Here is a 25,615-nt window from a genome sequence, read left to right as displayed (position 1 = left end):
GCCGTAGAGAGCTCAACAAGACAGAGCACAAGCTTTGTAAGCAGACCGTTCTGATGACTGACGCTGTGTGGTCTCTAGAATACTGCTAAGAAGCTAAAAAGCAAAATCTTTTTTTTGTTAAAAAACAAAATAATGGCTCAGGCAGAAAGAGCAGCTCAGAAGACTGAGTACAACTATGAAACCTGGGTTCGATGCTTGACACTGCACAGTACCCTAAGCACCTGTGACAGCAACCCCCAAGCAAAGCCAGAAGTAAACCCTGAACATCACCATGTAATAGTCTCCCCCAAAACAAAACAGGCTGGCTGACAAGTAGCCCTTATGAGCCCCTTCCCAACTGTCTGTTCACGGAGAGACAGAAAAGGAGAGAAACAGGAAGGTTCAGGAACACAGGATTGGTGGCAGAGGGCACCTGACCCAAGCTGGCCTCAAATGGACTGTTTTTCAGATGTATGATTGGCCATTTATGGAACAGACATAGGCAGGCCTTGTTACACATCTGCTGACATGGATAACTGTCATATTATCTGGCCCACTTTTGTATCACCCAGGAACCATGACCCAGCATTTCTCTATCAGGACTCTGACAGTCTAACCCGTAAAAATATTTCCCGGTTTCTATCTTCACAGAGTTGGAGGGTTACCTCTTCTCACTTCACATTCCACTGTCCCACCTCACATTCCTAAAGAACATGAATGAGGGTCACCCCACCTTTCCATACTGGCTGGGGTCTGTGGGTGCAGACAAGACCCGGTGTTCAGTATTCCCTATATGTGTGTGTCCTTGTCCTCTGACTCTTACACCTTTGCCCAGGTGGTTGCTCAGACTTCGTCCTGCCCCCAAGATCCTCCCTCTGTGGGGGTACAGGAATTCCAGAACCAAGGCTGAGCAGAACATGGAATCCTACGTGACCTCCAGCAGCTAACCCTGAAGTAACAGTCTAGATAGGACGAAAGGGAAGGTCAGCTGAGCAGGCATGAGTGCTGGCTGTGGTGGGCCTGTCACAGGACACACCTTCTCCACTTGGAGGGCAAGACTCTCAAATGGGACCCCCAGGTCGTGTGGCAGAGCTCCATTTCCTGGCAGCACGGAGCCTGCACCCAGTCTGCTCCCAGAAATGAGGGGCACACGCCAAGACCCCACAGGAACAGCCAGGAAGGCTCCTGCTAAGTCTGGCGTCAGCTTTAGTCTCCCTTGCCAGAGAGCAAAAACCAAGCAAACCGGAGGAACTGGCCCAGTGGCGTGTGTCCGCACCCTACCTGGCAGGTATCATGCAGAGAAGTTGCGCCCTGCTCTGGCATCCACTGCTCGCCAGGGCATCCAGGTGGGGGGCACAGCCAGGCTCTCCCCCTCTCCCCTCCGCAGTCTCAGGCCAATCCAGAAGCGCCAGCAGCTTGCTCTGAAGCCAGAAGAGCTAGCAGCCAACCGCCCGGCAGGCACCTCTTTGCCCACACCCCAGGGTCCCCGTATGCCTGCGGGCCTCATGGATGCTCAGAGCTCTGAAGCCAGCCCCAGCGACCTGCTGCAGGACCTGGTGAGTGGGGCCCGGATCTTCCCCAGAGAGAGTACGGGTCTGGGGCTAGAGGGCCTCTGAGAAGGTCAGAGTGGCAGGCACCATGCTGAGGGCTGGGTTTCACCACAGGCAAGGGAAGCCCCAAGCAGCACTGCTGTCAGAAGCACAGCCCTGCACTGCACCCGCCCTCCCTGCCTTTACCAGAGCAAGCCCAGCACTCGAGTCACTCAGCTGGTGCATATTGGGTACCGAGGCTCGAACTAGGCAGCTGCGGGCAAGACAGTGCCCTCCGGGGCCGGGTAGGTGGCGCTGGAGGTAAGGTGTCTGCCTTGCAAGCGCTAGCCAAGGAAGGACCGCGGTTCGATCCCCCAGCGTCCCATATGGTCCCCCCAAGCCAGGGGCGATTTCTGAGCACATAGCCAGGAGTAACCCCTGAGCGTCAAACGGGTGTGGCCCAAAAACAAAAAACAAAAAACAAAAACAAAAAAAGACAGTGCCCTCCCTGCTGCCCTGCACGCTGGTCCCCAGTCCTCCCTTGATGGCTGACAGGCAGACTCCAAGGTCTGGCCACATCGTAGCACTGCTACGAATACGAGGTGTGGGCCCCTGTCAGACCAGGTGGGAGAGCACCTGCCTTGCTTGGGAGGGTTTTGACCACTTCCTGGCACCAAATGGCGATGACCCTGAAAACTAATGGTGGCTTTTGTGCTCTGCATGAAGGCCCAGAAGTGATGTCCATAACCCTTGGCAATTATTTCTGCTTCTGGGGGACCCCACTGGTGATTCTTAGACAATTCAGTGCAACAACCTGAGGATGCAGTGATGGATCTGTAACTGAGGGTGACACCTGGAGTGCTGGGAACTGAATCCATGTTGGAGGCATGCTAGGCTGGGTCCTAACCACTGCACCACTGTCTCTGGCCCCTGGTCTTAGAGCCACACACTCTTGCCCTTGGCTTCCCTGGCTCACCCAGTTCTGATCCTTCTCTGGAAAGTTCTCTCTTTCTCTTCTCTTTCTCTCTCTCTCTCTCTCTCTCTCTCTCTCTCTCTCTCTCTCTCTCTCTCTCTCTCTCTCTCTCTCTCTCTCTCTCTCTGGTTTTTGGGCTCTCTCTGGTTTTTCTCTTTCTCTCTCTCTTCTTTCTCTCTCTCTTTCTGGTTTTTGGGCTCTCTCTCTCTCTCTCTCTCTCTCTCTCTCTCTCTCTCTCTCTCTCTCTCTCTGTTTTTTGGGCCATACCCAGCAGTGCTCAGGGGTTGCTCCTGGCTCTGCGCTCAAAAATCGCTACTGGCAGGCTCAGGGGACCATATGGGATGCTGGGTCTGATCTATCCCAGATCAGCCACGTGCAATACCCCCTGGAAAGTTCTCTTGCCTTTCCAGTACAGAGCAGTGCCTCTGCTACTTACACACCCTTCTAAGAGGACTCACTAGCCCACTGTACTGTGGTTTTTTGTTTCAGGCAAAGCATCGATTTCAGGCACTTGAAGAACATTTTCAAGCTCTGACTACAACCTTAAACCTCAAAAATATCCTTTTTGATCACCACACACTGACACTTCTGTTGGCCCCTGGCCAGGAGGTCCTGTCTGCTCAAACAGGTGCTTGGGACTCACCCATGACATACTGACATGCTGGCTGGATGCATGGCCCTTCCTGCCCACTGGCTTTCCAGTGGCGGGGGTGGACAGAGTGCAGTGGGGCCCTTGTCTATGCACATTTGCTGACCCTCAGCCACCCTGCCTTATTCAGGCTGGGATTCTAACAGAATTCAGGTGCCAAGTTTGCTTCCCAACTGAGCAAAGCCAGAGAAGACCCCCAACTCCTGAGACATGCCTGATCTTCTGTCACACGATGAAGTAACTTCTCACTTTAAGAAGCTGGGGGAGGGCCCGGAGAGATAGCACAGCGGCGTTTGCCTTGCAAGCAGCCGATCCAGGACCAAAGGTGGTTGGTTCGAATCCTGGTGTCCCATATGGTCCCCTGTGCCTGCCAGGAGCTATTTCTGAGCAGACAGCCAGGAGTAACCCCTGAGCACCGCCAGGTGCGGCCCAAAAACCAAAACAAAGAAAAAAAAAAAAAAAAGAACCTGGGGGAGTGGTCCTGGCCTGCAGAATGGCCCCCAAACTAAGGCACATGTACATGCACATATGCTTATACACAAACACAAGCATGCACACATGAACTGAGTGGTGCAGAGGTTTGCAGTGAACCATTTACCTATGTCTTCTCATTCTGTGGATGAGTTCGGGGGGGGGGGGGGAGAATAACTAAAACAACCACATGAAATTATGGGGAGGCTAGATTTTTAGGGGGTCATTTTCATGCTATCCACAGCCCATTTAACACTGGTTAAAACTGGGGCCAAGGAATAGAATGATGACGCAGTGGGTAGGGTGTTTGCCTTGCATGCGGCCAGCTCATGTGTTTTTGTTTGTTTGTTTGTTTGTTTGGGGGCATACCTGACAGTGCTCAAGGGTTACTTATGGCTCTGTGCTCAGAAATGTCCCCGGCAGGGGCCAGTGCATGCGCTAGCTTAGGACGGATTGCGGCTCGATCCCCTGGCCTCCCATATGGTCCCCAAGCCAGGAGAAGAGAGAGAGAGAGAGAGAGAGAGAGAGAGAGAGAGAGAGAGAGAGAGAGAGAGAGAGAGAGAGATGTCCCCAGCAGGCTTAGGGGACCATATAGGATGCCTGCGATCAAACCCAGGTCTCTCCTGAGTCTGTCGCATGCAAGGTTAATACTGTACTGCTGTACCATATCACACTGGTCCCCCAGTCCATAGGGTTTGCAAGGAGTATTTTCTGAGCACAGAGCCAGGAGTAACTCTTTAGTGCCACTGGGTGTGGGCCCCAAAATTAGACAAATGAAAGCCTGGCGCCAGCCTGGGCAGCCTCGTCTCCCAGATCAGCCTCCAGGCCAGGGAAAATGGACTCCTGGTTCAAAGCTGGACAAGCCACCTAGACACCAGGGCAGGGGAGGACAGTGGAGCCTCCTTAACTCCTTGTACTGGACGGGATGGGGGCTCGGCTGCAGGCCTTGCAGAGGGATGTGGATGAGCTGATGCTTCAGGCTGGCGTGCAAGACTCTGCCCAGGAACCACAGGTAAGAGGGACCAAGGACCTCGGGTGCCCATCTGTTGGTGTTAGCTGGTTTTCACTCGACTTTGCCCACTCTCGGAGGTGGGCTTTGTTTTCCCAATAAAATCTCCCTGGGAACCCCAGAGGAGAAGCTGCCATCTTGGCTAGCCATTCTGTATGGTGGAGCTGATATTTCACAGCCATCTATGACATGTCTCAGAGCTTTCCTCTCAAAATCCAAATCCCGAGACACTAACCATGGAGGTCACTGAGGCACCTGATATAGTACAAGACCTCACACCACAGAAAACACCTGCCCTGCTCATCTGGTTTGACCCTGGTCCTGCCAAGAAAGACATTCCCAAGGACTTTCAAAATGACCTGCTAAACCACCTGGTGGTTCAACAGTAACATCAAAAAGTAACTCTCAGAGTTGGGGAGATAGTACCCTGTATGGCCCTTGCTTTTGCATGTGGTAGACCAGGTTCAATCCCGGTAACCTATACAGTCCCTGAGCTCAGTCAGAGTAATTCCTGAATGCAGAGCCAAAAATATGCCCTGAAAATCAGTGTGTAGTGCAAAAACAAACAAAAAAACAAAAAAACAAAAAAACCCTCTTATTTGAGCCATAGTGCCAAGGGCAGGAGTTCATGCTTGGAGCGCAGGAGGCCTGGACTAGTCCCCAAGCACTGCTGGGAGTGACTCAACAAAACCCCTCTATTATAAAAATGTGCACTTTCTTTTTTGTTGCTTATTTTGCTTGTTTTGTTTTGTTTTGGGGCTACACCTGTCAATGATAGGTCTGACTCCTAGCTCTGCACTCAGAGATCACTCCTGGTGGGCTTGAGGGACCAAATGGACTGCTGCAGATCAAACCCAGGTTGGCCCCAAGGCAAACACTCAACCTGCTATACTATGGCTCCAGTTTCCAGAATTGTACTTTCTAACAATATTTTTCAAGCCATCTCTAATTAGTCTTCAACCGCAGGTCGTCATATATGCTCTAACCTGTGTCCAAAATTATGCACTGAGCCAGTAACTTTTGTTAGAACCATGGCCTGTGGTCCCACACAGGCATGAAGTCCTTGCACAGTCCAAGGGGCCCTAAAAACCCACCAAACCCTTTTGATTCAATATTTCCCCTCCAGGGGAGGCTGCACAAGATTCTCAGCCTGAAGGCCTGTCCATGTGATAGACAAGACACACAGCTTGGTCACTCATCCTCCTATACCAGGGATCTCAAACTTTGTGGCCCTCCATACAACATTTTGTAGCCCACGACCGGCCTTCAAATATTGCTGTATTCGCGATTTAAAAATCACATTAGTAAGAAAAAAAATTGCATTAAACATTTGCATACCCCGAGCAGTTCCGTTCAGGGTATGCAAATGTTTGATGCGATTTTTTTTTATTAATAATGCGATTTTTATTGTGAATATTCGGTAAACGAAATCCCTTATGTGGCCCTGCCTCACCCCGACTTTGCCTCCTGTGGCCCCCAGGTAAATTGAGTTTGAGACCCCTGTCCTATACTGACAGAACATTCAGATTGTGTGAGCAGTTTAATAGAACCAGCCACATGCTTCTGTCCACTGAGTACCATGTCCCTGACCATTGTACCGAAGTCACAAGTGACCATCCATACCTGCTATCACACTGGAGCTAGCATACCTGTCAGTCACAGAGGCCCTCTGCCCTGGAAGCAGAGCAAGGGGGGTGCACTGAGTCACAACCCTGCCTCCCACTCACCAAGACTCTGCCTATCAGACCATGGAAGCCAAACTGCCCTAGCAGGATTATGAGGCTGTCCAGGAGAGTCATACCAGACCTAGCTGACTGCTTTTGTGTTTGATGAAAGCCCAATAAACAGTAGGTAAAAGTCACATGATAGCTTCCCTTTGGAAGGCAGCTCAGCACTTCTTGAGAAAGAACGAGAGAGAAAGAGAGAGAGACCGAGAGAGAAACCAAGAAATAGAGAGAGAGTGAGAGAGAGAGAGAGAGAGAGAGAGAGAGAGAGAGAGAGAGAGAGAGAGAGAGAGAGAGAGAGAGAGAGAATCTAGCAGTCCATGCAGGGACTGAAGAGATAGAGTAGGGTGAGGGGACATCCCAGCAGCACCAGCGGTAGCACACAGGGCCTCATAAGCCCTGCCACCTCCACCGAGAAATGCTCACCAGCCCAGCTGGCCAACCATAGCCAGGAGGGGCCCAAAACTGTAGTCATTCAAGTGTTTGGGAACACACGCCGCTTAGAGGCTACTCCTAGGCTGCACCCTGCGGAGCTTAGAGGGATGAATCTGGGCCTTGTGTGCAAAGCCTATGCTTAGACATGGAGCGTTGCCCAGCCCTCTATAAAGCCTCACGTCAGACCTGAATATATCCAACACTCACTTAGCACAAGCTCAGTAAGTAGAGGAGATGTGAACATGGGGCCGAGGGTGGGCCTGAGAAGAGAACTCACACCGTGTCTCACTGTCCCTCTGGCAGGTATGCCACTGTCCTAACTCCTGGTCTCCTTCCAGGCTCCCCACACTGTGACCAGGAAGAACAGCTTTTCAGCAAGGAACTTAGCTCTGCTCCATGGGGAGCCAGTGCTGGCACCACCAGGGACCCAGGAGCCAGGCCAGCTTTGTTCTAAATAAATGAATTCCAAGAGTTTCAAAATCCTTCACAATCTTTCACATGCTCCTGTGGTTGCAGCTGAGCGGGTGTGTGTGGCCTTGGCCCCAAGAACTCGTGGATGCAATTTGTAATAGGTGACCAGTATCTGAAAGCCAAGGTGCTGGGATCAACACAGGTCGCTCCTGACTGCTAAGACCTCGAGCTTTCCTTTCCCAGCAGTGCTGATTTGCCACGGCCATGGGCGCTGCCCACTTTTACCAAATGCAGAGTATGGTTCGGATGCTTTGGGAGTTTCCAAAGGGCCATGGGTGCCAAGGCAGTCAGGAAAATGTCCCATCCACGATGAGGGACCAGGTGCCAGCTGCAGGTGGCTCTGCTGTCCTGCCCGGGAAAGTGTTTCCTGCACCCCCTCTCTCTTGGGTGTTGGGTCACATGTAGCTAACGTGCATTAGTGTTACTGTGACCTGTGGCTTCTTTCTTCCACAAGGGCTATTTCTGATGCCCTGCCAAGACCGTGTTATTGTCTATTGGATGCACTTCTTGCCATATCCAGCCAAGACCGTGTTACTGTGTTGTGTTCCTGTCACTTCTGCCACGTGTGTGCCTATGTTTGTTGTATGTCTGTTCCCATGTCCATGTCACTTCAAAGTGCTGATCCTGCTCTGCAAGGTCCCTGCTCTCCTGGGGCTGGTTTGGGAACTCTGCCCAAGGCCACCACCAAGTGACAGGGTGAGGGGTCCCACTCGCTCTTTGGAGTCCAAACAGAGCCTGTGTCTCCTCACCCTTTCCAGCCTGATCCACGCAGCCTGGCAGGCAACAAATGGAATTGGGCACAGTACAGACCTGGGTGTCAAACTTGTGTCCCTGCAGCGAGCTATGACTCCTCCCTTCTCAGTACGTGACCGGTGGGGGGCAGGGATAAGGACTTGAGAAATAGCCCCTAAGTACCAAGTCCAGGGAGAAGGGATGGCACAGCAAGTGCTCATCAGATGTGTGTGGAATGAAGGAAGAGATAGGAAAAACACCACAAGGCTGCCACAAAGTCGATTGTAAAAAAACTCAATACAATTTATAAATACAGCAAATGTATAAGTAGTAGATTCATGACTGGAATACGACTTTTGTTTATGTTGCCAGCAAACACTTATCTGGTGGTGCTGGGATCCCACTGCATCCACTGCATCCACTCTGCATTCAAGGAAAATGCATTCCCCAACCCCAGAATTCCTATTTTCTTTTTGTTTTTGGGTCACACCCGGCAGCGCTCAGGGGTTACTCCTGGCTCTATGCTCAGAAATTGCTCTTGGCAGGCACAGGGGACCATATGGGATGCTGGGATTCGAACCACCGATCTTTGGTATGCAAGGCAAACGCCTTACCTCCATGCTATCTCTCTGGTACCCAGAATTCCTATTTTCTTTTCTTTTCTTTTTTTTTGGGGGGGGGCCACACCCGGCGGTGCTCAGGGGTTACTCCTGGCTCTCTGCTCAGAAATAGCTCCTGGCAGGCACGGGGACCATATGGGACACTGGGATTCGAACCAACCACCTTTGGTCCTGGATCGGCTGCTTGCAAGGCAAATGCCGCTGTGCTATCTCTCTGGGCCCAGAATTTCTATTTTCAACAGGCACAAAAGCTTTCTCAAAAGACAGCAGTTGGGGTAGGAGTGGTAGCGCTAAGCGTAAGGCGTCTGCCTTGCGTGTGCTAGCCTAGTTCGGACAACAGTTCAATACCCCGGTGTCCCATATAGTCCAAGCCAGGAGCAATTTCTGAGTGCCTAGCTAGGAGTAACCCTAGAGCATTACTGGGTGTGGCACAAAAACAACACACACACACACACACACACACACACACACACACACACACACACACAAAGACAACAGTTCCATGTCACATAACTCCTGAAGGATTAAAAAAAAAAAAGACACTTCAGTGGTTTCTGGGGATTCAGCCATTGGTACCACTGTCAACATGGTAATATTTTCCTCAAAAATTGGGGCCGGATAGCATGACGGTAGGGGTAGGGCATTTGCCTTGCGTGCAGAAGGATGGTAATTTGAATCCTGGCATACCATATGGTCCCCCAAGCCTGCCAGGAGCGATTTCTGGGCGTAGAGCCAGGAGTAACCCCTGAGCACTCCCAAGTGTGACCCAGAAACAAAACAACAATACAACAAAAAAAAACCATGTTCCTCAAAAAGCCCAAACCCAGGAGTTCCTCCATCCCAGGGCCTTGGTCCTCTCCCTCACCATGTGCTGACCAGGAGTCACACACACTTGCTGTGTTGCTAGGAATTGAGCTCATGAGTTCGGCCCAGCCCTCCATTGTTCTCCCTCCATCTATGGACTGGCCTGAGCACAGTGGAGCCAGAAGAAAGCTGATGGAGCCTCCTCCGGCTACTCGCCACATGGAGTAGATTGCTCTTCTCCCTCACCCTAAAAGACCGCAGAAGGCACTGAGCCGTCCACCGTGCAGCTTGTCACTGCCCACTGACTCTTCATCTCTAGTGCCCATGCACATTCAGCTCTCATGGGCTCTTGCCAGGGACTCACTGACATACTGGGTCAAGCTGCTTCCTGCTGCACTTTCTTTCATGATTGAGGGAACACTGGTCCACAAGAGTAAACATTTGGTTGTTCTTTTGGGGGCCACATTCAGCAATATTCAGAGCTTACTCCTGGCTCTGTACTCAGGAATCGCTTCTGGCAGTGCTCAGGGGAATGCAAGAATCAAACCCGTTTCAGCAGTATGCAAGCCAAACTCCCTTCCACTGTATTGTCGATCCAGCCCGAGTAGAAAAGTTGACCTGACAGTTTTACTTTTGAAGAGCCAGTGCAGCCACTGCCTCATCTGCCTCTAGCCTCCCAACATCGACATCAGCAACTTTCATCAAGCCGCCTCATTGGCCCCTCCTGGGTTGGATGTGCCTCTTCCAGAGTGCATCTCTCACCATCAGCAGTTGGTCTTGCACTGCAGAGGATGAAGCAAATGCATTGGCTAATGAAGCACTTGAATTTCTTCACATCCTTCAGGAGGGCAAAAGAGTACAGTAAGGAGGGCACTTATACAGCCAGCCAGCCAGGTTAGAGCCCTGACACATCCAAGTGGTCCTCAGGCCTCCAGAGTAACCCAAGTGTTGGACCAGGAGCAAGCTGAGCCCAGTGTGACCCCCCCCCCAGAAAAATCCTTAAGAGAATTATACTATCTAATAAGTGGAAAAATTAAGGCTGACAGATTTCCAAGCATGTTTTTGACTTTTGTTGTTTCTTGATATTAGGACCCTAGCCTAGGGTCTTGTCCAAGTGAATCATAAGCCCCAGCTACATCCACACCCATGCACCTGGACTTAAGGAGCCTGTCCCGCACACACTGGCATGGAAAAGTACAAGGTTCCTCCCACCCTGTCAGGGCCAACAGGAGGCCAGTGAGCACCTCCCCAGAGCTCTGGGACACTGGGTCAAAGGGCCAGCAAGCCACACTGCATGCCAGTTCCTTTGCTCCTGTCTCTGCACCAAATGTTAAGGAGTGAAAACCTCACATGTGGATTGAAGAACACGTTCTAGGTGCCATGAAGCCCAGTGCCCACGTATAGCCCATATGATTTGAGCCATTTAACTCCATGTCTGAGGCAGGCTCTTGGACTGGAGAGATGACTGGTGCCCTAAATCAGTTCTGCTCATTTGTTGTGTGTTTGCTATGCCAGACATGGAAGCCAGGGCCTCACACACCAGACTGAGCCTCTCCCTGTCCTCCCCAGCCCTTCTGGATCCAGAGGATTAAGACACTTTTTTTCTGACTGGATCCTTGGAGAGTCAGACCCTCCTGCCAGACCCAGACCCACACCTGGGCCCTTCCTGCATATCAGAAAAGAATGAGACATGCTCTGGACCCCAGAGTATACACACCAAGAAGGGGCAGGTGACTGGCCAGAGGACAAGAACCACCAGAGGTCAGAGGACAGTGAGGCTGCAGAAAGGGGTCCAGACTATTGTCGAGTTCCCAGACTACATTACTGCTTTAGAGTGACCCAGGAAATTGGCCCTGACTCCCCCCACCCCCTTCCTGCACACCGGCAGTGACATAGAAGTGACTTTTAAAACCAGCCATGTGAGGCCGGAGATAGCACAGCGGTAGGGCATTTGCCTTGCATGCAGCAGACCTGGGAGGGACCCAGTTCAACGCCCGGCATCCCTGATGGTCCCCCAGCCTGCCAGGGACGATTTCTGAGTGCAGAGCCAGGAGTGACCCCTGAGCATCGCTGGATGTGGCCCAAAAACCAATCTATCAATCAAGTTTAAAAAAAATTTAAACTAAAATAATATAAAGTAAAATCAGCCACATATGCAGCAAGTTCACCAAAACAGACACGCTGCTGCCCAGTGTTTTATTCCCTCAGGTGGCTATGTACAGGGGCTATTCCAATAAATACAAGAGTAGGCTCCGCGCCACCATGGCTGCTCAGTATCTGTATTTGGTGGAGTAGTCCTTGGGGGACACGACCAGGCCCCGGCCCTTGCGGGCACCCCGGTACACAGTCTCAATGATGTCAATCATCTCTTGCTTGTCCTCCATGGCCCAGTTGATCTTGTTGTTGTTGCCAGTGCCCAGGTCAATCATGATGTGCTTGTTCCTGTGGATGGAAGGAGTCTCAGAAACGCTACCTGACGCACCTCTCCTGCCACACGGAAATGATGCAGACAGGAAGCCACCTCCTGTTACACAACAGGCCTCCAATAGCCCTGTGCTTGCTTGCATTTTGGAGGCTCAGGAGATAACAGTTTAGCTACTCAGAAAATTGGACTTCTTAAGAGTTATATTAAATCACCATCCCCCAAAACAAACAACATATACTTATTTTTTTGTGGGGTGGGGCCACACTCTGCAAAGCTCAGTTTACTCCAGGCTCTGCACTCAGAAATTATTCACAGAGAGCTATAGCAATAGCATAGTGGGTAGGGCATTTGCCTTGCATGCAGCTGACCTGGGTTCGATCCCCAGCATCCCATATGGTCCCCTGAGCCTGCCAGGAATAATTTCTGAGCACAAAGCCAGGAGTAACCCCTGAGAACCTCCAGGTGTAGCACAAAAGCCAGGGGAAAAAAAGAAATTTCTCCTGGCAGTGCTTGGGGACCATACAGGATGGTGAGGTTTATTTTGAATCAGCCTATCCATTGTATTATCATTCTAACGCTCACACGCAGGGGTATATTTTAACTGATCAAATAATTTTATATTGGGCCCAGAGAGATAGCACAGCGGCGTTTGCCTTGCAAGCAGCCGATCCAGGACCAAAGATGGTTGGTTCAAATCCCGGTGTCCCATATGGTCCCCCGTGCCTGCCAGGAGCTATTTCTGAGCAGACAGCCAGGAGTAACCCCTGAGCACTGCCAGGTGTGGCCCAAAAACAAAAAAAAAAAAATTTATATTTACAAGCAAAGTGAAGAAGTACAAGGTTCCTTCTTGGGGTCACAAAAAACATCAAGAGGGCTGGAGAGATAGCACAGTGGTAGGGCATTTGCTTTGCACGCAGCTGAACCAGGACGGACAGTGGTTCAAATCCCGGCATCCCATATGGTACCCCTCGCCTGCCAGCAGTGACTTCTGAGCACAGAACCAGGAGTAACCCCTGAGCACCACCGGCTGTGATCCAAAAGCAAAAAACAAAAAAACAAAAACAAAAGACACCAAGAAGACACCGGCAGTCTATTTAAAAGGCAAGTTATTCCAGGAGCTGGAGCGACAGACAGCATGGAGGGTGCTTGCCCTTGCACAGAGCTGACGCTGTTGACCCCCAGTACCAAATGTGGTCCCTGAGCACTGCCAGTGTGGTCTCAAAACAGAAGAATGTCTTTCTCTTAATTCCATCCCACCCAGGTTTCTGTTTCCTTTCATTATATCCTACTAAAGTTTGTTGCAGGTTCGACAAGTGGAAGCATTAGTCTGAATACCATTCAGTGACTGCCTGGCCCTAGGAACTGACTCCCCTGGAAAGGCTTGAACAGAGAAATGGCTAGAGCTCAGACCAGAGCACGCACCTGAAGAAGAACATGACCGTGCACGGGTCATACAGCTCGTACATTTTGTTGAAGTCAGGCACTTCTGTAATGTCCACAAGATAAATAACTGCAAAATTTTTAACCTAAAAAGTATGAGAGATTTGAAGGAAAGAGCAAGTTAGTTTTTCTGCAAAATAATACATTTCAAAAAGAATTAAAAACTTGTATTTAATGGATAATTTTCAAAAGCTCCAACAAAACTATAAAACTATTTTTCAGTCAAGCCAAGAAAACAGCTAAATGTGATCAGGCCTCTCACCCACCAGCCTCTCATGTACTCACTTAGACATTCTTTCAAATTTTCAGGTCCTGAGAACCCCACGTCACTCACGAGGACCTGGGATTCAGCCCAACAGACAACACTTGGGACACTTGGCAACACAAATTAAGCTGCTCCCACTAAGTTCAGCGCTGAGCTGAATCTTATGTGTACATTCATGGGGGATTCATTTGCAAACCCATGAAGAAACTCACATCTGACCCTATTGAGCTGCAGATGGAGTTCTCTTTTCCTTTCTTTTCTCCTCTTTTTGTTTTTTTTTTGTTTTTGGGCCACACCCGGTGACGCTCAGGGGTTCCTCCTGGCTATGCGCTCAGAAGTCGCTCCTGGCTTGGGGGATCATATGGGACGCCAGGGGATCAAACCGGGGTCCGTCCGAGGCTAGCACAGTCAAGGCAGGCACCTTACCTTTAGCGCCACCGCCCGGCCCCTTTTCTCCTCTTTTGAGGGAAGGGTCACATGAACAAATGCTGTGCCAGGGATCAAACCAGGGCCTCAGCATAAAAGGGCCTCCCCCTGCCACCTGGACACACCCTGCCCCTTCTTGCACACGCTTGCTCGGCTTTCTTTACAGACATAAAATGTAACAAGAGGGACCAGAGCGATGACACAAGCGGTAGGGCGCTTGCCTTGCATGTGCTAGCCTAGGAAGGACAGTGGCTTGATCCCACAGTATCCCATATGGTCCCCCAAGCCAAGAGCGATTTCTTTCTTTCTTTTTTTTTTTTGGGGGGGGGTTTACACCCGGCAGCACTTGGGGGTTACTCCTAGCTCTAAGCTCAGAAATCGCCCCTGGCAGGCTCGAGGGACCATATGGGATGCCGGGATTTGAACCACCGTCCTTCTGCATGCAAGGCAAATGCTCTACTGCTGCGCTATCTTTTCGACCCCCTAAGTTTAATCAATCTTAATGTCAGTAGTACTAACTTTTCAGACATTTAATAATCAGATGGTCACTGAAGAAATAGAAGTTGCTTAACAACGCAAACGCAGGCAGGACCTGATCTCAGAGCAGAAGTGACAACTGAACCAACCACCAACTCCCCTGTGGAGCCCCAGAAATGTGTCAATGTCTAGCGTATGACCGTGAAAGCGCAGACACCACTGAGTTCAAGCAGACCCACCTTTAAAAGGGCCTGTCCAGGTTCTCCTGGGTAGCCAACAAGGGTGAAGCCCTTCAGCCCCTCCAGCCTCTTCTCTGAGACCCCATCTGCTGGGATGGCCCAGTACCACTGAGCCCACACATCCACGAGGGGCTGGAATGTTGGTCCCAGCCCCCACTGGGTATCATTCCCCATGTCAGCACCATGCTTGCTGTCACCAAGCCAGGCCAATTCTACCAATACCGAATTCTACCCAGAATGGGCCCTCACAACAAGATAAGAAAGAACCCAGAATGGCAGCCTGCACTCTCAACCATCTAACACCACTCGGTTTTCACCTGCAAACTGTTCTTTGTGGGAGCAGGTCTGGGTTTCTGACCACACACCAGTGGTGCTCAGGGGTAACTCCTGGCATGTGCTGGGGACCACACCATCCAGGGCTCAGACCCAGTCTCTGACATGGCCCCAGAGCTATTACATCTATGTCAGTGTATGTTGCTTTTTAGTTACATCATTGCTGGAATTTCCTTTTTTCACTTTCACTGCCCAGTTTCCCGTGGGAGTCTCACCTGTGTTTCAAGGGTGATTTAAACTGGGGTCAGACTCATATTACAGCAAGGAGGCACTTGCCTTGTCTTCCAAGCACCTCCAGGAGTGAATCCGGAGTGCAGAGTCAAGAGTAACTCCTGAGCACTACCAGGTGTGGCCCCTCCCCCAAAAAACAAACAAACAAACACAACAATAAGATTAAATATAAAAAGGAAGAAAACGTGTGGCCAGGACTTGACCTCAGTCATGTGTCTGCAACTCAGGGAACAAAATCCACAATTCCTAGAATGTTCTTGGAACATTCTTGAATGTCAACTGGCATTGTATATTTCTGGTTTGCTTGACTTTTTGGGGTCACACGCAGGAGTGCTCAGGCTTATTCCTTGCTCTGCAATCAGGGACCTCTCCTAGTGGGCTTGGGGGACCATATATGGGGGACCAAACCAGGTCAGCTGTGTGCCAGGAAAGCGATACTAGCTCTGGGTCCAGAAACTATGTATCTAAAGCGTCAATTTTTTTTTTTTTTTTTTTGGTTTTTGGTTTTTGGGCCACACCCAGCAGCACTCAGGGTTACTCCTGGCAGGCTTGGGGGACCATATGGGATGCCAGGGATTGAACCCGTGTCCATTCTGGGTCGGCCATGTGCAAGGCAAATGTCCTACCACTGGGGCCGGCGAGGTGGCACTAGAGGTAAGGTTTCAATCCCCAGTGTCCCATATGGTCCCCCCAAGCCTGGGGCAATTTCTGAGTGCTTAGCCGGGAGTAACCCCTGAGCATCAAAAGGTTGTGGCCCGAAAAAACAAACAAACAAAAAGTCCTACCACTGTGCTATCATTCTGATCCCATGAAGCGTCAATTTTTTTTTTTTTTTTTTGGTTTTTGGGTCACACCCGGCGGTGCTTAGGGGTTACTCCTGGCTGTCTGCTCAGAAATAGCTCCTGGCAGGCACGGGGGACCATATGGGACACCGGGATTCGAACCAACCACCTTAGGTCCTGGATAGGCTGCTTGCAAGGCAAACGCCGCTGTGCTATCTCTCCGGGCCCGAAGCGTCAATTTTTATTACACTTTTTTCGTTTTTGTTTGTTGGTGGGTCACACCTGGTGACACTCAGGGGTTACTCCTGGCTATGTGCTCAGAAATCACTCCTAGCTTGGGGGACCATATGGGACGCCAGGGGATGGAACCGTGGTCTGTCCTAGACTAGAGCGCCAAAGCAGAGGCCTTACGCCCTGCTGCACCACTCTGGCCGCATACACTTTTATGCAATTCATTTCAAAGTCATCAAAACTGCAACTCCTAAAACTGTTACTTCTCCTGATTAACTCTATTCAAAAGTAACTCTTGTGATTTTCCTGAGATGACAGGAGGGCAGCAGCTGTGACCCCACAAGTTCTTTCAAAAGGGATTAGCCTGAGGCAGCTTTCACACACCACACCATACAACAGGCCCCACCACTGTTCAGCAATAAGCAAGTGACATGAGGCACTGACACAGCTACTCTGGGTCATCCAGGCTCTCAGATGCAACACTGAGGACAATCTGTCCCTGAGCCCCTACTCAAGAAGCCCAACCCCACATTAAAGGTAGTATAAATCCAGAAACACAAATCCACAGCAACAATAAAAAACACACAGAGGATGCTGGTTCCATTTTCTTTGGCTTGCTTCGTTTTTGTTTTGGGGCTATCCCAGTAGTGCTCCCGGTTCAGCTTTCAGGAATCACACCTGCTGGAGTTTTGGGAGCAGATGGGATATCAGGATGGAACCCAGACTGGCCATGTGCAAGGCAAGTGCCCACCCCACTGTCCTACTTCTCTGGCCCCTTTCTTTGCTGGTTGAACTTCTGTGGGGGGATGACTCCCTTTATTTTATTTTTTGTTTATTTACTTATTTGTTTTGGTTTTTGGGTCATACCTGGAGGCACTCAGTGGTTACTCCTGGCATTGTGCTTAGAAATCGCTCTTGGAGGGGCCAGGAAAGTGGCACTAGAGGTAAGGTGTCTGCCTTGCAAGCGCTAGTGTAGGACGGACCGGACCATGGGACCGCAGTTCGATCCCCCAACGTCCCATATGGTCCCCCCAAGCCAGGAGCAATTTCTGAGCGCATAGCCAGGAGTAACCCCTGAGCATCAAACGGCTGTGGCCCAAAAACCAAAAAAACAAAACAAAAAAAAACAAGAAATCGCTCTTGGAGGGGCTGGAGAGATTGCATGGAGATAGGGCATTTGCCTTGCATGCAGAAGGACCTCGATTCAAATCCTGGCATCCCATATGGTCTCCCGAGCCTGCCAGGAGCGATTTCTGAGTGTAGAGCCAGGATTAACCTGAGTGCTGCCAGGTGTGACCCAAAAACAAAATCAAAACAAAACAAACATACAAATCGCTGCCAGCAATTTCTTCTGGCTGGCTCAGGGGACCGTATGGGATAAGACAGAACCAGGGTCTGTCTTATGTTGGCCACATGCAAGGCAAAGGCCTTACTGGTGTGTTATTGCTCCGGCCCAGGATAACTCCCTTTAGACCAGGCAAAAGTGTACCATGTTCTAGGGTTTGTGCTTCATGCCCAGCACCACATGACCCACAAGCACCACAGGTTTCATGCCTCAGAATAAAAAAAAAATCCCTAAGATCATCCCACCCAGTCTGCCTCAGGTGAGGGACTGAGCAGAGAAGCAGTTAAAAATCACCCCATGAGGGGCCGGGTAGGTGGCGCTGGAGGTAAGGTGTCTGCCATGCAAGCGCTAGCCAAGGAAGGACCGCGGTTCGATCCCCCGGCGTCCCATATGGTCCCCCCATGCCAGGGGCGATTTCTGAGCACATAGCCAGGAGTAACCCCTGAGCGTCAAACGGGTGTGGCCCAAAAACCAAAAAAAAAAAAAAAAAAAAAAAAAAATCACCCCATGTGGGGCCGGAGAGATAGCATGGAGATAAGGTGTTTGCCTTTCATGCAGAAGGTCATTGTTTCAAATCCTGGCATCCCATATGATCCCCCTGTGCCTGCCAGGAGCTATTTCTGAGCAGATAGCCAGGAGTAACCCCTGAGCACTGCCAGGTGTGGCCAAAAAAAAAAAAAAATCACCCCATGTGGGGCTGGAGCGGAGGCACAAGTGGTAGGGTACTTGCCTTATGCGTGCTAACCTAGGACAGACCTCAGTTCGATCCCCCAAGCCAGGAGCGATTTCTGAGTCTATAGCCAGGAGTAACCCCTGAGTGTCACCAGGTTATACCGGGTGTGGCCCAAAACCCAAAATAAATAAATAAATAAAAGAACTAAAACTACTAAGTCATTCTACTACTCATTCTTACCCAATAGTACACCGTATAATAATAGTGAGCTGTATAATAGTGACCTACATAATAGCAATAGTGAGCTCTCCAACAGTATGCTGTACTTAGTTATGGTAATAAAGAAATAGTGAGCTGCAAACAGAACAGAAAAACAGCCCAGAGGCTATAGCCTCTCTCAGGAGTGCTACTGAGAGGACATACATGAGCTGAAGGGACAGCTCCCTGCTAACCCAGTAGGAACAGGGCTGACACTGCCCAACTGGCACTCTGGACCTCACATTGCAGGAGAATGAGCATGGCCTTGACCAGCTCAACAGAGAACTTTTACTCACTTCAGCACAGTTGGGATATCCAAACAGATATGGTGAAGAGATGAGGAAGCGTCCCCATTCTCTGCCATTTCTGCAGAGGGAAATTTTATTTGTTTGTTTGTTTGTTTTTGGGCCGCACCCAGTGGTGCTCAGGGGTTACTCCTGGCTGTGTGCTCAGAAAATAGCTCCTGGCAGGCACAGGGGGAGGGGCATATGGGACACCGGGACTCAAACCAACCACCTTTGGTCCTGGATCAACTGCTTGCAAGGCAAACACCACTGTGCTATCTCTCCGGGCCAGGGAGATTTTAAAAGTTACATGTTCCTTACGCTAAATGTAAAAAATTTCTGTTGAGGGCCCGGAGAGATAGCACAGCGGCGTTTGCCTTGCAAGCAGCCTATCCAGGACCTAAGGTGGTTGGTTCGAATCCCGGTGTCCCATATGGTCCCCCGTGCCTGCCAGGAGCTATTTCTGAGCAGACAGCCAGGAGTAATCCCTGAGCACCGCCGGGTGTGACCCAAAAACCAAAAAAAAAAAAATTTCTGTTGAGATTTCCCAAGAAAATGATTCCCAGAATTATAAACACAAATTCTGACTTTAAACTAAGGAGAAAATTTCAACATTTCAAGCTCACATTTTGAATAATTGTAACATTAAAAAGTGAATTTTAGGGCCTGGAGAGATAGCACAGTGGCGTTTGCCTTTCAAGCAGCTGATCCAGGACCAAAGGTGGTTGGTTCGAATCCCGGTGTCCCATATGGTCCCCCATGCCTGCCAGGAGCTATTTCTGAGCAGACAGCCAGGAGAAACCCCTGAGCAATGCCGGGTGTGGCCCAAAAAACAAAAAACAAAAAAAAAATGAATTTTAGGGGGCTGGAGCAACAGCACAGTGGGTAGAGCTTTTGCTTTGCATATGGCTATCCTGAGTTTGATCCCTGACATCCCATAAGCACCACCAGGAGTAATTCCTGAGCACTGCCAGGTTATAAAGCCCCACCCCACCCCTTAAAAATAAAAAGAATTCAAGTTTTGGACATAAAGAGTAATTTGAGGGGCCGGCGAGGTGGCGCTAGAGGTAAGGTGTCTGCCTTGCAAGCACTAGCCAAGGAAAGATCGAGACCGGGGTTCGATCCCCCGAGTCCCATATGGTCCCCCCAAGCCTGGGGCAATTTCTGAGCTTAGCCAGGAGTAACCCCTGGGCATCAAATGGGTGTGGCCCAAAAAACAAAAACAAAAACAAAAAAAGTAATTTGATTCGATTCCCAGTATCCCAATGATCCCCGAAGCTTGCAAGGGGTAACCCCTGAATGATGCTGGGTGTGTCCCCCACCCCCCAAAAAAAGGGAGTAATTTGAAAGACCAAAGAAAATACTCAAAGTGAGCCCAATTATTGATGTGTTTGCTGCCAAACATGCGCCCCCTGGTGACAATGATGCCTACCCTTAAAAGTCCTGAAAACCCATAGAACTGTCTTGTCTCCTAGCTAGGAGCCCCACTGACTTTCCCAAAGAGCCCTCACATCTGCATCCCAGCCTTGCAAGGCAGAACTCAGAACACTTGCCCCACATTATTTCCTCCAGTAGAGCCAATGCCCTACACACCTCACTTGAGCCAAAGGCAGAGCCTGGCCTTGCTCATGATGAGTACTAGAAGCAGGGCTGCTGTCCAGAGTCCCCAGGGATCCTCACCAGCTTCTCTGGGTCATGGTGTCCAAAAGAGCCTTCTTGGACCCTAATTCCCAAGTGGGTTTCGGAAAGCTAACCCAGAATTCCCAGGGCCCAAGCAGGGAAGCAAGTACAGGGCTTAGGTGCTTGATTGGGCCATGCCTGGTTCCATTCTGAGCACCACACAAGCAGAACTGGGAGGATACCTTGAATGCTGCCCCACAAAGGAACCCTGGGCGCTGAAGTGATAGTACAGAGGGGAGGTGCTTGCCTTGTACACCACACAACCAGGTTTAATCCATTGTACCATATACTCTGAGCACCAAGTCAGGACTAAGTCGTAAGCAAAACCAAAAACTAAAAATTGAAAAATGGGCCAGAGCAGTGGAGCTAGTGGTAAGGCATCTGCCTTGCTGACGCTAGCCTAGGAAGGACCGTGATTGGATCCTCCAGTGTCCCATATGGTTCCCCAAGCCAGGAGTGATTTCTGAGCGCATAGCCAGGTGCGTCACCGGGTGTGGCCTCCCCCCAGAAAAAAAGTTATTTCTTCACCTTACTCCCATGTTTTTCTTTTTCTTTTTCTTGGTCACATCTGGCAGCGCTCAGGGGTTACTCCTGCTCTATGCTCAGAAATGGCTCCTGTCAGGCTCAGAGGACCATATGGGATGCCGGGATGCGAACCACCATCCTTCCGCATGAAAGGCAAATAAATGCCTTACCTCCATGCTATGTCTCCAGCCCCACTCCCGTGTTTTTCAACCTTTTTGTGCAAAGGCACATTTTTTTCATGAAGAAGCAAGATCAAAAGGCACACCACCATTAGAAAATGTTAAACAGATTTAACTCTGTGCCTATATTAACTATATATAAAGTAATTCTCTAGAATAGGAATCAAATAAACACAAAGATTATTTTTAATTACCTTATTATGAAATAATCTAATGATCAGTCTATTTGTGAGCCAAAGCCACATGTTACAGATGAAATTGGAATTTTTCCCACAGCACACTAGACAATATCTCACGGCACACTAGTGTGCCATGGTACAGTGGTTGAAAAACGCTGCCTTATTCCACACAAGACTTAAAATTCTGGTGATCCCAATTAAATCAGGATGTGAAGTTCTGGTCCCAAATGGTCCTGTAGAGGACTGATGCATGGGGGTTTTCCTAACCTCATCTGGGCTCTCCTCAACCAGAAAGGAGGGTGACTAAGACAATCAGGTGATTTCTACACATAGCACTCTTTTATATTTCCTCAAAGGCATTATTTTACCCCAGGCTAAATTCTGTAAAGAAATAGATGCATCCACTTTCCCATTATTTTTACTTTTTGTTAAAATAGCTCAACTCTGGTGAGAGACAGTATAGGGGATAGGGTGCTAAACTTGCACACTGTGGATCCAAGTTCAATCCCGAGACCGCCAGGAACGATTCTTGAGCACAGAGCCAGAAGTAACCCCTGAACTCTGCCTGGTGTGGCTCCCCAAATATAAAATAAAATGACTCATCTCTCAAATGATTTTTAAAAGTTTGCCAGGTATTTTGTTACTACTCTAATATGCTTGGTTTTTGATCCTGTTGCTATAAGTCCTACATCGTAGTCATCCTTACTGATGAAATCACTGAAAGAGAAAATTAAGTTCTTAGTCACAGAACAGCCTCCTACACTTGCACGTTTATTTTGAGCACATACCACGGAAAAATCCAGTGTAACAGTAGAAATCAGAAGCACAGAGCCGGGCCTAACTGGCTCCAAGGTCTCCCTCCTGTGCCTCGATCAACATAAACTCTAAGTAAATGACTGACACAGAACACAGTGAAGAAACAAACCACCGAAAGAACAGGACTTGCTACTTTTTTGTTTGTTTGTTTTTGGGTCACAGCCGGCAGCACTCAGGGGTTATTCCTAGCTCTATACTCAGAAATCACTCCTGGCAGGCTCAGGGGACCATATGGGATGCCGGGATTCGAACCAAGGACCTTCTGCATGAAAGGCAAACACCTTACCTGCATGCTATCTCTCCGGCCCAGGACTTGCTACTCTTTTTTTTTTTTTTTTTGGTTTTTTTTGGGCCACACCCGGTGACGCTCAGGGGTTACTCCTGGCTATGCGCTCAGAAGTTGCTCCTGGCTTGGGGGACCATATGGGACGCCGGGGGATCGAACCGCGGTCTGTCTCCTAGGCTAGCGCAGGTAAGGCAGGCACCTTACCTCCAGCGCCACCGCCCGGCCCCAGGACTTGCTACTCTTAATGCTTCCCAACAAATAAGCAAAAATGGTATCCCTCAAAGGAAAAAATTCGGGGCCGTGCGGTGGTGCTAAAGGTAAGGTGCCTGCCTTGCCTGCGCTAGCCTTGGACGGACCGCGGTTCGATCCCCCGGTGTCCCATATGGTCCCCCAAGCCAGGAGCAACTTCTGAGCACATAGCCAGGAGTAACCACTGAGCGTTACCGGGTGTGGCCCAAAAACCAAAAAAAAAAAAAAAAAAAAAAAAACAAAGGAAAAAATTCTTATAAACCCATCTATTACATACAGGGTGCTCCTGCACCCTGCTAAAGGCCCAGCGGCTGGCTTACTGGGTCTGAGATTGTTTTCTTTTTTTAATAATATCTTTATTTAAACACCTTGATTACAAATATGATTGTAGGGCCCGGAGAGATAGCACAGTGGTGTTTGCCTTGCAAGCAGCCAATCCAGGACCTAAGGTGGTTGGTTCGAATCCTGGTGTCCCATATGTGCCTGCCAGGAGCTATTTCTGAGCAGAAAGCCAGGAGTAACCCCTGAGCAACGCTGGGTGTGGCCCAAAAACAAAACAAAACAAAAAAAATATGATTGTAGTTGTGTTTCAGTCATGTAAAGAACACCCCCTTCACCAGTGCAACATTCTCATCACGAATGTCCCAAATCTCCCTCCTCCCCACCCCACTTGAGACAGGCTTTCCACTTCCCTCATTCATTCATATTGTTCTGATAGTTCTCAGTGTAGTTATTTCTCTAACTGCACTCATCCCTCTTTGTGGTGAGCTGCATGTCGTGAGCCGGAACTTCCAGCCCTCCTCTCTTTGCCTCTGAGAATTTTTGCAAAAATGTCTTTCATTTTTCTCAAAACCCATAGATGAGGGAGACGATTCTGCGTCTCTCTCTCTCTCTCCCTCTGAATAATTTAACTCAGCATCATAGATTCCAGGTACACCCGTGTATAGGAAAATTTCATGAGCTCATCTTGGTCTGAGTTTTGAATAAGCACTTAAGCGGTGGGGCCGGGGAAGGAAGGAAGCGGTAGGTCCTGGGATGTGGACCTCTCTGGGCCCCGAGGCCTGACCCACCTTCTCGGCGATGCTGTAGAGCACCTCGTCCATCTTCATGCAGGTGGGGTCCCAGTCGTGGCCGAAGCGGATGACGACCACCCGGTCCTCCTCCGACAGGATGGCCTGGTCCACCTGCCAGCCATTGTGCAAGTGCGGGAGCATGTACGACATGGTGGGGCCGGGCGCGGGGCTGGGGAGAGGGGTCCCGCGTGAGTCCTGCGGCGCGCCCCTCCCACCCACTAGCCGGCCCCTCCCCGCCCTCCCGATGCGCCTCGAGCCCCCCACCGGGGCCCCGCGCTGGGCTCAGACCTTCACGTCCGACGCGGCCTGGGCCACCTCCAGCAGCATCGGAGCCTGGAGCCTCCCGCGCCGCACAGCGCCGCGGCCCTTCCCGGCATGGAGCGCGCCGTGCGTGCGCGTGTCCTACATTGTCCGCGCGCCGTGCGTCCGCGTGTCCGACAGTGTCCGCGCGCTGTACGTGCGCGTGTCCGAGGGGCGTGCGCGTTCCACGAGCTGCTGGGCCGTTGCAGTTTGATTTTTTTTTGGTTTTTGATTTTGGGGGCCACAACTGGCGGCGCTCAGAGGTTACTTCTGGCCCAAAATCCAAATAAATACATAAGTGGGGCCGGAGAGATAGCATGGAGGTAAGGCGTTTGCCTTTCATGCAGAAGGTCATCGGTTCAAATTCTGGCATTCCATATGGTCCCAGGAGCGATTTTTGAGCATGAAGCCAGGAGTAACCCCTGAACACTGCCGGGTGTGACCCAAAAACCACAAATAAATAGGTAAATAAATAAGTAAATAAATAAATGATAAGAATGTGTTTTATGTACTGTATGTGTTTGTGTGCCATGGGTTAAGTCAAGGTCTTTATGTATGTTAGTAAGGCATATACTCTAACCACTCAGCTATATCACTGCCCTCTACATGGATTTTTCTATATTGAACTAATTTTGTACTCTGAGAATAAGTTCTGTTGGCTTATGTTATTTCTTTAAAACGTTAACTAGGGGTCGGAGAGATAGCATGGAGGTAAGGTGTTTGCTTCTCATGCAGAAGGTAGGTGGTTCGAATCCTGGCGTCCCATATAGTCCCCTGAGCCGGCCAGGAGCGATTTCTGAGCATAGAATCTGGAATACCTCCTGAGCGCTGCCGGGAGTGACCCAAAAACAAAACAAAACAAAACAAAAACACTCTATTCATGGGGCCACAGAGATAACACAGAGGTAGGGAGTTTGCCTTGCATGCGGCTGACCCGGGAGGGACCCAGTTTAATTCCAAGCAATACCATAAGGTCCCCCAGCCTGTCTGGGGCGATTTCTGAATGCAGAGTTAGGAGTAACCCCTGAGCACTGCTGGGTGTGGCCCAAAAACCAATCAATCAATCAATCAAGTTAAAAAAAATACTGGGGCCAGAGAGATAGCACAGCGGCAGGAAGTGTGCCTTGCATGCAGCTGATCCAGGATGGATGGCGGTTTGAATCCCAGCATCCCATATGGTCCCCTGTGTCTGTTAGGAGCAATTTCTGAGCACAGAGCCAGGAGAAACTTCTGAGTGCTGCCGGTTGTGACCCAAAAACCAAAATAAAATAAAATATAATAAAATAAAAATCGTAAATAGACAGTCATCAGTCAAACTGTTTGAGTTACATTTCATTCCTAGACATTGGTTTAGAACACTATTTAACACATACACTAAATAGTGCCTTCTGGAATTCTTAAACAGGACAAAGCAGATATGTGACTGAGAGGTATGACTGTAAGTCATGATGAGCAAAGACACGTTTAAGCAGGTGCCCAGGACTTCAGAGTACCCCAGGACTTCATCTGAAGAGAAAGCAATA

The 25,615-nt window shown here is 49.8% G+C and overlaps 1 protein-coding gene across 1 annotated transcript; it reads right to left on the bottom strand.

Annotated features, from left to right (window-relative positions):
• Positions 1–11,584: 11,584 nt before the first annotated feature.
• Positions 11,585–24,187, bottom strand: TXNL4A (thioredoxin like 4A). Its single transcript, XM_049781786.1, has 4 exons — positions 24,081–24,187; positions 23,790–23,961; positions 13,244–13,347; positions 11,585–11,838 (listed from the first exon to the last, which is right to left on the bottom strand). Exons 2-4 carry the CDS (start codon positions 23,940–23,942, stop codon positions 11,667–11,669), a joined length of 429 nt encoding a protein of 142 aa, XP_049637743.1. The 5' UTR covers positions 23,943–23,961; positions 24,081–24,187; the 3' UTR covers positions 11,585–11,666.
• Positions 24,188–25,615: the final 1,428 nt, after the last annotated feature.

The sequence above is a fragment of the Suncus etruscus genome, chromosome 10 (assembly GCF_024139225.1).
Source record: "Suncus etruscus isolate mSunEtr1 chromosome 10, mSunEtr1.pri.cur, whole genome shotgun sequence".
Taxonomy (NCBI): Eukaryota; Metazoa; Chordata; class Mammalia; order Eulipotyphla; family Soricidae; genus Suncus; species Suncus etruscus.
This window is presented reverse-complemented; position numbering and strand designations above follow the sequence as displayed.